This window comes from Mesoplodon mirus (genome assembly GCF_964341445.2).
Source record: "Mesoplodon mirus genome assembly, chromosome: 3".
Lineage (NCBI taxonomy): Eukaryota > Metazoa > Chordata > Mammalia > Artiodactyla > Ziphiidae > Mesoplodon > Mesoplodon mirus.
Window position 1 is genome coordinate 195,417,432 of NC_138978.1, and position 14,102 is coordinate 195,431,533.

Sequence of the window (14,102 nt, forward strand, 5' to 3'; positions counted from 1 at the left end):
AGACTCTTTTATTCCGGCTATTCTTAAAATAAAATCTGACATCCTCCTTTTAGGATAAGAAATTACTTTATGTGGATGTTAATTTTTTGACATAGATGGACACCACAAAGACGTAGCATGATATGGCTTGTGCTGACCTTAGATACAATAGAGAGACATTTAAGCCGTTGTGTCCGGTAAAAATCTTGGTATCCTTTCACTATGGAAAATCATGTTTTTTAGCTGGTAATAGGTAGATAAAAGTAGGTGTTTTTCTGACTGAAGTCAGAATCTAGTCTGAAGATAGTTTCTATTTCTAAATCTTATTTAAAATTTTTTAAACAGCATTTTAAGAAACAAAAGAGGCTAATTCCTGAAAGGACCGTTTGGAAGTACTTCGTGCAGCTGTGCAGTGCCCTGGAGCACATGCATTCTCGACGAGTCATGCACCGGGGTGAGTTCAGTCATGAGTAACTTTTAGTGTTGGTGTCAGCGATGCGCAGTATCAGGCTTTCCCAGGTAATTTATTTCCAAGTTTTGATTTTACTAGAATGATAAGCCTTTAAGTGAAGACTACTTGGTTTTTTTTTTAAAATAAGAATGAGAATTAGTTATTTTTCTGTTCGACTTTTTTTTTTTTTTTTTTACTGATTATATTGGTAAAAGAAAAAAAATAGATGCAGGAAAGCAGTTGAACATGCATAAGGAAGAGTTTTTTTTTTTTTTAATGAACTATACATTACAGCTACTTAAATTTTTAATGTTCAGCATTCACTGTTAATATATTCTTAGTTATCAGTCAAATGGTTGGGTGGAATGTTGAAGGTTACATCACTAAGGCATTAATCCCTTGATCGGGGGGTTTGAAAAATTTCAGTACAATTTATTTAAGCAATTAAAATTTCTAAGGTCATCTAAGTAAATAATTACCTGTGTCAGAGTTATGATTTTATATTTTATGTAAACATGTCAATAAATTACTCTTTAGTGGGATATTCTATTTGAAATTGATATAAGAAGGGCACAAGTTTATTTTGTGCTTTGAATTTCACAGAAGTTAGTTTGAAAATGGAAAACAAAATGCATTTTAAATGAAAATGAATAGTGATCATCATCCTGCATTGATGATTATCTGTCTGTCAGGGGACTGAGAACTCAGAAATATTAGGCTATATGAAAATTACTCAAAATAATTGGTTAAAAATTCAAACTGACTTTCATTTTTGAGATATATTTTAAATTCAACGAGAAGTGTTTTTTAATCCCTTGAATATACCTAAACTGACATCATCTTTCATCTGATCACTTCATTTATTCACAGATATAAAACCAGCTAATGTGTTCATTACAGCCACTGGGGTCGTCAAACTTGGAGATCTTGGGCTTGGTCGGTTTTTTAGCTCCAAAACCACAGCTGCACATTCTTTAGGTAAGAGACACTGTATAATTTCATTCGGTTATCTACCCCCCTTCCCCCCACCCCACCCATATGGTTAAAAATGTAAGGGATGTACAGATTACATGCTAGCTTTTATAGTCTAAATAAAACTATTTTAAAAATCATCAGGTCCTGAGCTGAAACCTGTCAGGTATAATGTGTCCATTCATGTGACAGTTGGATACTTCTGTTAGTTTGACCCTCAGGCAGGCATTTAGTAAAAGAAAATGCCAATGAACAAATCTAGTTTTAACCATTGCCATGGATCCTTCCTTTTCTTTTACATTAATAATATTAAGGTAATATGAAGAATAAACCATATCTTGAAAAAGAACCTCACCTGACCATTTAAAAATACTATAGTTGTTTGTAAATGTTTATTTATTAAAGTAACATACATGGTTGTGATTGCTCTAGAGGGGGGACCTAGAGATGATCTATGGCTAAGGAGGAAGATATTCCCCTAAGTTATAAAGAAGAAGATACTTGTAATTTATTCATTCTAGAGCTGATAATATACGAGTGTCCTTTGTACCTAAAATAGAACTGAATGTAGCTATTATAACATTATATTAATGGAAAGAAGGTTGTCCAGTTTAGAAACAATAGAAATTACTAGGAAGAAATAATTTTTAAATTGAATAACTTAAAGGGAGTGATAGAGCTTCTCCTAAAACTCTTCAAATCATATTGTCCCCTTCTAATATGACTTTGTCAAAATGGTAACAACCAAAATAAAACAAGGATTAAGATAAAAATAAGTTGGCTTTAATTTAATGATGGCCCATCTTTGGTGAAAGATGAAATCATTGAAAACAATTGATTTTTTGGATAAAATTATTGTTTTTAAATGAGAAATAAAAAATTTTAACTGGCTTGATAAGGAATAGGTGAGTTACACTAAATAACGAAGTAGTGAAACGAGCATCTGAATTAGTTGACTGGACATTTTTTAATGGCTTTGTCATAAAGGTCCTGTGTGGCCTTGAACCTGTCATTTAATTCTTCTGTATCTAGGATAGTGGGTGGCACATAAGTAGGCACCTGATCAGTATTTGCTGAATGACAGGATATTGGGTCCTAGATTAAGAAGTGGTGGGAAGATAATACTTTACCCTTTACACAGAGTTTCAGTTTTGTCCAGTACTTCAAGAAAATAAAATTTCAACTGATGCCGAGTAACAATGTTTTAGTTTTTTCTTTCACTTTACATTTATTTTTGCAGAACATTACAATTTTTTCAGGATAGGAAAATTTGACATGAAGTTCCATAAGAAATGCATAAGTATGCAGAGCACTTTAATAAAGTTTTATTTGGAAGTTCCAACTAGGACAATGCAAATAGTAGAGGATTTCTGTGAAGAAAACTAGACTGTTCCAAGCCAGTGCCACTGATCGTTAGGGAAGATAACGTGTTCACTGTTACTCATCTGAACGGAATATCCTAACAGCACTCTGTTGTTAATCTACTTAGAAATGCTAGGTTACAGTTACACACGCACACACATACATGCACACAGGCACAACTGCATGTATCCATGCTCCTTCACACATATATGTATTGTGTAAATGCTGCTTTGCAGGCTGTCACTCTGAGCATGCCGTAGTTACCTGACCCTAAGTATCCAGCGTACTATGTGAAAACCAAATCTTAACAGTTTAGGAAATGGGCTTCTTTAGCTTGCCTGTCACTGCCTCTTACAAAAGTCCTCAGTGGGGTTTACAAACGTGTATGCATGTCTTAGATTTAGATGATGTATTATTATATGATATAGAGAGTAAAAATTTAATAGATTTAATAATTCATTAAGAATTTCTAACGTCAGTTTTTATCTAAATCAGTTCACTTAGGGTCACGTAGTTTGTGTGTGTGTGTGTGTGTGTGGGTATGGACACACACACATATAAATGGGGATGCCCATAATTATAAAACATTCTGAGACACACCTGAAGTACATACAGTGAGGAAGTAGCAATGAGACTGGTTTGTTTGATGAATGAATCAATAGAAAAATGTGTTTCACAAGTATTTTTTTTTCCATATTATTTGGAGAAAAATATTCTTAAAATAAGAAAACATGCTTTATTCCTGCCTATCTTCTCTGTGAAGTAAAGATTTTGATGGTTGAAACTGAAGTTCACTAAGCAAAGTACGTTGAACGTCAAGAATTAAGGTTTGAACTCTAGCCTACCAAGGTATTTGGACCCAATAAAAATCCTATGTAGAAGGGTCAGGAAAAATTCTTTGCTAACAGAGAATATGTATAAAATAACAAGGACAGGAATTGTGACATAGACTTAGGTTTGTTGACAAGTTGACCCTGATTTCTGCTTTTAAAGAATTATTGCCCTCCTGTGTTACTGACATATATTTTTATTTTTAAGAGCAAATTTAAAAGATTGCTTTTAAAGTAAACAATAAGGATATATAGTGCAGCATAGGGAAATTTAGCCATTATTTTGTAATAACTTTAAATGGAGTATAATCTGTAAAAATATTGAAACACTGTATTGTACACTGGAAATTTATAATATATAAATTATAATATAATAAAAAATAAAAGATTGCTTTTATTTTTCCAAAAAGTACTTGAAAATGTGGCCACCTATACAAATTTATTTTGCTCACAGAAAATATGATAAACTGTATGTTTTATAGTATGTTGATTTTTTTTCTGATTTTGCTGAGGATTAAATCTGTAGGGCATGATTTATTTATTCACAGTGCAGGTTTAAATATTAGTGAAACTACAAATGAATGAGATCTGTATATTGTTCATAAAGGAAAATCCAAATAAGTTTACTTTGAATGAAGTCTGTTCTGGTGCCAAATTTTGTTTAATTTTGTAAAGGAGATTTTTTTCAGGAATTTAATTCAAAAAGGCAAAAATACCTAGGATTTTAGAAATATCTTGTTGTAGTAACAGATTTATACTTTGTTTATTTCAAAATACATTTTTTTCAAAAATCAAAGATTTTTCACTTATTTTTATTCAATCATTAGTAAGGAACACACTTCCAAATTTTTTTGTATTTAATAATCCTTAAGAGATTGTCAAGTCCTTGAATTTTTCAGTTGTCTCTTCAATTTCTATCTCTTATTTGTATCATTTAATTACATGGTAACATATTGACATGCAATAAAATCTCTAGTTCTCTCACATTTTCTGCAGCAAATGAAGTTGTGTAGGTGGCCACGTTTCCAGTCAGTTTTCACAACCAGTTTTTTTAACTAAGGTGTATGTCAACATAGAATAATAATAATTCCTTAAATTCAGGGTTAAAATTACAGATACTAAATCTGATGTTGCTGGATGTTCAGACCATGTTCAGTTCTTCAAAATTGGAAAAAAAAAATCCCAGAGGCCTTTAGCTTTTCTTCTGCTCCCACCACACACAGTGTCTCCCAGTCTCTCCACTTTCTGTCCTGTCCTCCTTAATCCACAACAGCTTCATGTTTGGACGAGGAAAGTATCCTCCCTTGTTTGTAATATTCCTTCCCCAAAGACATTATCTGATCATGTTACTTCCTCCAAATCTTTGACTGTTCCCTGTGGCCTAAAGAATATCGTGAAAAGTCCTTGGCTTCGCGTTTGGGGTCCTCTAGGTCGGTGTCCGCTGGCCCATTCCCGTCTTTGGCTACCCACCTACCTCATGATGTCCGTCGTGCTTTTCCTCTTGCCTTGTTCTGAATGTGAGACAGAACAGAGGACATCTGGATTTACCTGCCCATTCTTCTGTGGGACCCTGATCAAGCCCTTCATTCACTTCTCTCAGGTTCAGTTTCCTGGTTTCTAAAAATGGAATTGTGGGTAATAACCATCCTATGTCAAGCAACCCCTAACCTAATGATAAAATGAACGCAAACATGTTTTCTGAACACTGCAAGTTGCTGTATAAATGTTAAGTTGCTTATGTTAACATGACAGTGGTGTGGGGAGAAGAGGAGAGGGAAGTCATGTGAGATTTATTTATTCTGTTGAAATACCTGAACTGATTCATTCAAAGACATAGGTGCTAAATCAACTAAAATTGATTTCCCAACTCATTAATGGGTGATAACCTGCAACTGGGAAAACATGAGTCAGTGTTTACAGTACTTTCATGCTGCTCCATTTACTTAAAGACAGATTCCCATTTTGCTCCCTTCTCCTTGTAGACCTTCTGCTGTCCTGCTCTCTGTCTGGTTCGGTTGGCCAGACGTAGTGCGGTCATTTACAGAGTTGCCTGTGCTCCTGGAGGTGGGGAGTAATGTGCCTGATCGTTCCGTACAGTTTGCAGCCTTTCAGCTCCCTGAGGTCCTCACAGTAGGACGTGAGCCATGGATGCAAACTGTTCCCCTTCTAGAGCCCAGGCGAGTGGGCTTTGCACCTGGAAACCAGTGAGGCGAGCTTCCCTAGTCTGCAGCCCCTCTCCCACCCGGCACTGTATGTTTTTGCTGTATCCGGACCTTGTGGCGTTTTCCCTGACTCTGCCGCTGTTTTCTGACTTGTTGTTACTTCCCTCCATCGGGGTTACCTTATCCCGCTATGCACATAGCTGAGGGGGGCCTACAGGTGAAAGTGCAATTTGCCCCCATCCTGCACTTGACTGTTGTGCATGCCCAAGACTCAGAAGTAAACAGGACGGAAGTCTTTCTTCACAACCATTCTGTCTACCAGCTGCTGGGGCTGATATTTCTAAGGAAGTGGCTCTTCTAGACTGAAAACTAAAACTTCACCAAAACCTGTGAAGTAGGAACATGGCAAACAAGGTGTAATTTTTCTCATGTCACCTTGGATTATTTTAAAATAATCCAAATATATGATTGTTAGTCAAACCATATCAAACTGCCCTAATTTCCTGTGATAATGACCCAGAGGAATTGTCCACGGCTACTAAATATCAACAGCAAATATAGCAGTGAATATGTGCAAAGCACTTATTATTTGCAGGCAGTTTTTTTTGGTTGTTTTTTTTTTTTTTTTGCGGTACGCGGGCCTCTCACTGTTGTGGCATCTCCCGTTGCGGAGCACAGGCTCCAGACGCGCAGGCTCAGTGACCATGGCTCACGGGCCCAGCCGCTCCGCGGCATGTGGGATCTTCCCGGACTGGGGCACAAACCCGTGTCCCCTGCATCGGCAGGCGGATTCTCAACCACTGCGCCACCAGGGAAGCCCTGCAGGCAGTTTTAAAGCACATTTTCTCCTCTGTGCCTTCATGTTGTGTGGGGGTAGGTGGGGATTACTGAGCTCACAGTGTTTAATACTGAACCTGACCCCCCTCCCACACCATCCCTACAATTCCTGATCCTTATCCTATTTCCATTTTTCTGTTTTTCCTAGGACTTCATATCTTCGAATATGCTGTGTTACTTACTTATTATGCTTAGTACTTTCTGTCTTTCTGCCTCAGCCATGTGGAAGCTTCATGAGGACAGGGATCTTCATGTTTTTGGTTCTCTGATGTATCTCAGATGTGTAGGAGAGGGCATTGCACATAGTAGATGCTCAGTGCATACTGATCAAATGAATTAGAGACAGGCTACACATCAAAGGATGGATTTAACTAAATATATCAGTAAGTATAGGTTAGATTATGCTGCAGGAAGAAACAATAACAGCCTTTAGTTGCTTAGCACTGAAGCATATTATTTCTGTGGTCACCCGGAGTCAGCTGTGGGCCCCCGTGTGGGTCCCGGTGGCCGCCCTCCCTCCAGGTGGTCACTTGGCATTTCAGGGGGCTTCAGCCTTGTGTGATCTTCATGAGACGAAGAGATCATGGAGAATCACTTACTGGCTCTTAAGGTCTTTCTACTTGAGTATAACACATTAATTCCCATTCGTATTTTATTGGCTACAACAAGTCTCGTGGCCGCATCCATCTTAAAGGAGTGGATGAATAATTCTCCCAGGTGTTCAGGAAGAGGAGAACCGGAAACAGTGAAGGTGAGCGTTGTCCCGCTTCATTGTCCATGAGATGAAGGAAACATGCCTCATTCATTTGTTTATGTGGTTTGTACTCCATCTCTCCTTGTTTATTTTTGTGACTTATTTGTAGCTATTGCACCTGAAGGGTAATTAGCTCTCTTGATGGGATTGTGTGGCCGGGGGGAAGGAAGAGGGAGCCATGGATAGCCTTAGGGAGTGTCCATCATTCTGAATTAGGAGATTCTGAGCAGAGAGATTATTTTTAAATCCAGAATGATTCATGAGGTACGCTAGAGTATTGGTCCCTGGTGAGTTTCCTCTTGATCAGTAAATCTGTAATTTTCCCTCCTGGATGTACTTGTGATAGGGACCTTATTTTGGCCAATTTAAAACATTTATAATAAAAATGATTACTTACCAAACTTCAAACACCAGCTGTGCACTGAGTGCCATGTGGCACGTGAACTGCTTTCTCTTCTGCATCTCGAATTCAAATCTTTAAAGTGGTTGTGATTACCTGGTTTAGGGTCCTTATCAGTTAGTGAACAACCAGAGCTCTTTTAAATGATACAAGATCATCATTTTATTCTTTTATTCTTCTTATGGTAAATGTATTGGCTTCTACCCCCCGCCAAAAAAAACCCCTCAAAGAATGTACCTCATCCCATCCCCAGACTGTCCAGTGAACTCGTACAGGTCGAGGATGCTTTAGACCACAAGCATTTCCTGTGGGGTTCTTGGCCTGTGGCCGGCTCGGCACGTGGAATTGGCCCACGTGACGCGTGAATCGTCAGTGCATTTGTATTGCTTTCCTATTGCTGCCCTAACAAATTCCCACAAATGCAGTGGTTTAATAAAACAACACAGATTTATTATTTTTGCAGTTCTGTAGGTCAGAATTCCAACATGGCTCTCACCCAGCTAACATCAGGGCGTCTGCAGAATTGCACTTTTTTCTGGAGCTTCGAGGGGAGACTTATCCGGGTTGTTGGCAGAATCCAGGTCTTTGGTGTTGCTGGACCCAGGCCCCTTTTTCCTTCCTGTGTCCTCCCGAGGCTGCGTCTCACCTTCTGAAGCTGCCCTCATTGGCTTCTCCCTCCTTCCTCCATCTTCAAGTCCCGCAGTGGCAGGTGGAGACCCTCTCACACTTGGAATCTCCCCTGCCCCTGCCCTTGCAAATGTCACGGACAGGCCAGGGAAGTCTCCCTAGCTTCAGGTCCCTTTGCCGTGTGATGTGACGTTCAGGGCGTAACACCAGGTGCCAAAGTGCTGCCCGCCTCCCCGGATTAGTCGACCTGATGGCTGGAGAGTCTTTGGTGTCCTCCTCTAAATCCCGGTAAGGTGACGTGGTTTAAAAGTCAGGTTTTAGTGGAAGTTCACAGTACTGAAATTAAGCACTTTCTTTTTTAGACAGACGTCTTAACGTTAAAATTTCCCATTTTTAATTATAGACTTTCATCAGTGATATGTGTTTACTTTTCAAGGGAGAAAATACCACACTTGCATTCATGTAAGTTTTGCAGGCAAGTCCTTTTCTATCATTACTATTAGTTTATTAACAGTTCTTTTTTTTTTTTTAATTATTTACAAAAGCTCGTTTAATCCTCAAGGGTCGTCTCTCCTTGGTACCAGTCTTGCTTTTGAGTGCCTTGCCTTCTCATGGACAGAAATAGAAAGCAATTTTAACAAAACTTAATTAGAAAAATTAAACTGCCATAAGATATAACCACATTATGTACTCCAAAGGTATATGTAAGTAATTAAGGGTAGTTATCTGCTATTCAAGCAAATCTGTTTGCATCAAAGTTGCATTTATTACTTACAATGAAGTGTTTCCTATCTGACGGCTTGCTCTAGTGAAAAGGAGAAAAAAAAAAACCAACAGCTTAATCATGTTCTAATATGGCATTTTACTTTGCTTTCTTAATGTCTCCCGGAAGAGCAAAGATAGTTTCCTTTTTGCATGTAAGTGTGTGATTTAATTATTATATATGCTTGTTGTACCTCCTGAGGATGGAATGGATTTTTACAAAGAGCTGGCTAGGGGGCTCTGATACTGGGCCTTGAGCTGGACAAATACTTGAAACCTCTTGGGGGGAAATTGTGTTGTGGTTGTCGTCGTTGTTTGCGTTACAGGGTTGCTTGAACTCCTCTTTCCCTTTCAAAATGAGACAGTGGTTCTCTGATTTTGTAATGTTGCCAGCTGAGTAAACGCATGGCCGTCGTTCCACCAGCATCAGAATTTTCACACTGGGGTCTCTTGAGTGTACAATTCATGCTCCCCACACTATTTCCAAGTGTGATATATCATCTGATTACAACTCGGAAAATTAGTGTTCTTGAACCAGGCATTAAAACAGTTTCATTTTTGGTGCCAAGTGCCACCTGTGGTCACGTGCTTGTCCTTCCCACACCTTCCCTAGCACCTCTCTGTGGGTCTTCCCTTGGCGTGTACCCCATCATAGTTCAGCGTGGTTTGGAGCCTTAAAGGCAGCATATGCTTGCTCAGTATTAAAGACTGCTTTCACTGATTTATTTTTAACTTGCAGTCCTTTCTTGACTTAAATAATCAGGCTGGGAAGAAGCTGTTATCTAATTGTAAACTGTGCATGTTTAACCTCTCAGCTACCATAACAAGTATCTATTTGAAACAGAGTAGCTGCAGAGAAGCACTGAACCCTGACCCTCACTCCTGGCCTTTGGTGTGTAACATGCTGAGACTTGTAGAAGAGTTCTCTGCTGCTTATTTTGGAAAGATACAGATTTTTTTTCCCCAGTCGTATTTCACAGTCGTCAACTTTAATGAAATAACTGTTTAAATGCAAGGGACAGAACGACCTGGCTTGAATTCTACATCCACACTTTACTAGCTTTGTGATCTTTGGCAAATAACCTGACTTCCTTATGCGTCCTCTCTACAGCAAGAATAACAGTGCTAACATCTCATTAAACTACCTCTTGGGGACTCCCCTGGTGGCGCAGTGGTTCAGAATCCGCCTGCCAATGCAGGGGACACGGGTTCGAGCCCTGGTCCGGGAAGATCCCACATGCTGCGGAGCAACTAAGCCCGTGCGCCACAACTACTGAGCCTGCGCTCTAGAGCCCGCGAGCCACAACTACTGAGCCCTTGTGCCACAACTACTGGAACCCGTGTGCCTAGAGCCCGCGCACCGCAGCGAAGAGTAGCCCCTGCACACCACAACTAGAGAAAGCCCGTGCGCAGCAACGGAGACCCAATGCAGCCAAAAATAAAATAAATAAAATAAATTAATTTATAAACTACCTCATAATAGCCCCCATTTCACTAGCCAGTGAGCCCCATGAAGACAAGGATTCAGCCTGTTTACTTCTGTCTCCCCAGCACCTAGAGCAGTGTGGGCCCTGATAAACTGTTAAAAGCTCAGCAAGGTAATACATGTGATCCATTGAACACAGTGCCTGGAGCAGAGAAACAGTAACTAGAAAATTTTCTGGGTTTTTAAATGTTATTGGTTACACTTGAAAGATGAAAAATTTATTTAATAAATGTCTTTTGTAGAAGAAATATTGATCTACCACTCAGCCATTCTGTACTGACCTCAGATAACACTCCTTACAATTAAGTAAATTTGGCCTCTCTCCATGTAGTCTGCCAACATAATTTCTGGGCTGGCTTAAGAGTATGAAGGAAAAAATGAAAATTAATTCCTGTTCCCTGAAGTCGTGTGTGTTCGCGCGCGCGCGTGTGTGTGTGTGTGTGTTTAAATCAAATTGAGGTTTAAGATGAATTGTGTCCTTTCAGTTCTCCCAACAAGGGATATTCAAAGCTTTCTTTTCTGCAATTTGTTCTGAGAGAAAGAAGCAACATTTCTAAACGGAATTTGCTTGTTTCTACCCTCTGATGTAAAACATTTCAGTCAATTGTCCTAGGTAATAGTTTAAAACAGGAATATATCACTTTTTTCCACTTTACTTTCTGTATGGGTGTTTGCAGGGTTTTTATGAGTGCTGGAGAATTTGAGAGCAAAGGGATCTCAGAAACGATCTCATCTTCATCACTGCATCTTACAGATGAGGAAAGTAATAAAAAGAGAGGTTAAGTGGTCCTAGTTAGTTGGTGGCAAAGGTAACATGTGAAACAGATTTCCTGACCTTTGACTGATTTTTCCTTTCCTCCCTTACTTAAAACAAAACAAAAAAATAGCAACCCAAATCTAACCATATAAAAAGATGCTTCAGTGGTTCTATTATTTTTTCTCATTCAAGGCTTTGCAGAAATTGCTAAATGTTTATAAACTATTGAAAAAATTCTGTATGTAACTTACTCTGATGAAATGAAAGTTGTTAATTCATTTATTCCATGATAGCATGTTAACAGAAGTTTTTGGCTTTCTTAAACATATTGTAGAACTTGTGAAAATCAGTCTTCATTTTGTTAAGGATACATTTTAGGATGTATTTATTGTTAATAGAGTACTTCCCATGTAAAACTTTTCTCATATAGCTAGAATAAGTCAATTAACGTAATGATTTTTTTTTAATATTTGAGTGACTGTCTTATTATAAAGAAGGGTCAGATAGCATTTTCAGTTGTTAACAATTTTCCTCTAGTATCAGACTTTCTGTGTTTTATAATGTTATCATCCATTTCTTACTCACTTTTACTCCTGTCAGGAAGTTAAAATGCCTTAAGTATCTGCTGCAGTGAAATATATTCCCCTTTTACCTCCAGCCACGCATTCTGGAAAGACTAGTGGAATCATGCGTCCTGCCGTCTGAGGCTCCTCAACGCACAGTAATTTGCGTGGTCGTTTTAGTGTCTAATCATGTCACTTTGCACCGCCCCCTTGTCTTGTACAGTTGTTAAGAAGTCACCACACTCGAGGCAACAGCACTAATACACACAGCTGTCATGAATTTTAGAAAAAAAGGTTTTTAGGAAATAATCATGTGTTCATTAAGTTTGAAATGTGGAGAACGTCTCACTGCATTTAAACGCATTTCGCAGTTTCCTGGGCACTTAAACTTTGCAGCTCTGTGCCCGGTAGAGACGGGCGAGGATGGACCCTTCATGGGCAGGGGCCCAGCCTGTGCTCAGTGTTGGCGTCCAGGACGGGGGTGCCCTGCGGGGGCAGGTGGGGGAGGCGGGGGAGCCTGCCTCTCGCCTAATGATGAGTCTCTCCCACCAGTAATCGTAGTGCAGGAGGCAGACTTTCTCCTTTCCCACTTAATGACGCTTTTGGACATGATGTGTCGGTCAGAGAGGTGAGTAGCATACTCAGATTTCCATTTTATTATATACGCAAGATACACATAATTGAAATACCAAAACATGCGTATTTAGTATAAAGACGCCGGTTGCTGGTAATATGAAGGAGAACCCTCGTCTGGGTTTAAAGCCGCAGCGTTAACTCTGTGTGTAACTGTTGGTAATGACCTCCAGCAGCTCCCTAAGAGGTTCTTCTGTACCTTGCAGTTTTTCAGGTTTTAGGTTTAGTTTAGTGGGATTCCTAATCATCCCGCTTCTCTGCCTCCTTGGCTCTCAGGCCGGCCGTGCGTTGGGTCTGTGTGGCAGTTAAGGTGTGATGCCGGGGCTAATCTCTGTAAAATGCAAGCATTTGTTCTTCTTTTTCCCGCTCATCAATCTTTCACACTCACATCAAACCCCTAATGTATCAGCAGGTTTCCCAGAGCTACTGGTTAAAATTACCTTTGCTTTTGGTAAACTCTGAACCTTCAAGCCTCAGTGTTTTCAGTCGCCCCCTGTGGATTCCGTGAAGCCTCTCTCTCTGCACATCCCTCACTGCCGGTCACTGGCTGCACGTCCTGCACCCGGGAGCCTGTACAGAGCCATTTATTATTCCAGCTGCACCCCTCCCCCCTCGAATGGAGAGTGTTCAGTATGCCCACAGTTGGTGTCGCTTGTGAAAGCTACAAAGTGGAAGGGGCCACAGCGCCCAAAGCTGCAGAGCTTGTGTTTATCTGACTCAGTAATAATACAGATTCTTTAAACATAGCCATTTCTAAAAGTTTCTTGGTTTTTCTCACCCTGAGAGAATTTGGCAAACTTACTTGTTTGTCTTCAGAAGAAATGCTGCAATTAAATCATTTATTTCTTGAAGTTTGCCTCTAATATCATGTCCGAATACTTCATACTTTAAATTTCTTTTATCCTCCTGTTTGCATACTCCTTTTTTTCACTTCTTCAGTTCTGTAAATACCTCCCTTTCATCCATTCTGACTAGGACCATCCATTACTAGGAAAAATGGATTCCAGTATAGATAGGATTTCTCATGAATAGTTGGTTCATGATGGTTTCAGCTTTTAGCCCAGCATAGTTTCCGCACATAGCCATTAGATTATAACTTCATTCTTTTGGAAGAAGAGGATGATGCTTTGCTGTTGATGTGCCGCCTCTTGTTGCCTCTGACTAAACACTGCTACTCAGCATTCTGACTTACACTCTCATTAGATTTACTGGAAACTCCTAGGGAGTACTTAAAAATTAGTAGGAGAAGGGAATGTGCTTTTCTCTGTGAGCAGCAGCATAGTTTTGGTAGCTGTTGCCTCAAGCAAGTAAAATTTCTAAATAGTGTTCTCAAACTTTGATTTTCTATTTGGCAAAAAGCCTTAGGCAAATAATGGTGAAATAATAGTCATCTAAGTTTGAGACTTAAGATATTCACTTCCAAAGTCACTTCAGTGTTTTTTACCCTTCAAAATATAATGTATATGTCTTACTTATTTTAAGATATTTAATAAATTTTAAATTAAATGTATTAGCATTCATTATATC

At 39.2% G+C, this 14,102-nt stretch overlaps 1 protein-coding gene and 1 long non-coding RNA gene across 5 annotated transcripts in view; one reads left to right on the forward strand and one right to left on the reverse strand.

The window, feature by feature from the left end:
- The window catches only part of LOC309801597, a 207,989-nt gene that overhangs the window by 182,984 nt on the left and 10,903 nt on the right, over positions 1-14,102 (reverse strand). The gene's annotated exons all lie outside the window — the stretch shown is intronic.
- The window catches only part of NEK7 (NIMA related kinase 7), a 136,264-nt gene that overhangs the window by 99,987 nt on the left and 22,175 nt on the right, over positions 1-14,102 (forward strand). For all 4 annotated transcript variants that reach the window (XM_082616592.1, XM_082616595.1, XM_082616594.1 and 1 more), the window contains 2 exons: positions 325-433; positions 1,301-1,408. In XM_082616592.1, the coding sequence (XP_082472718.1) occupies positions 325-433; positions 1,301-1,408 (217 nt within the window). The remainder of the gene's footprint in view (positions 1-324; positions 434-1,300; positions 1,409-14,102) is intronic.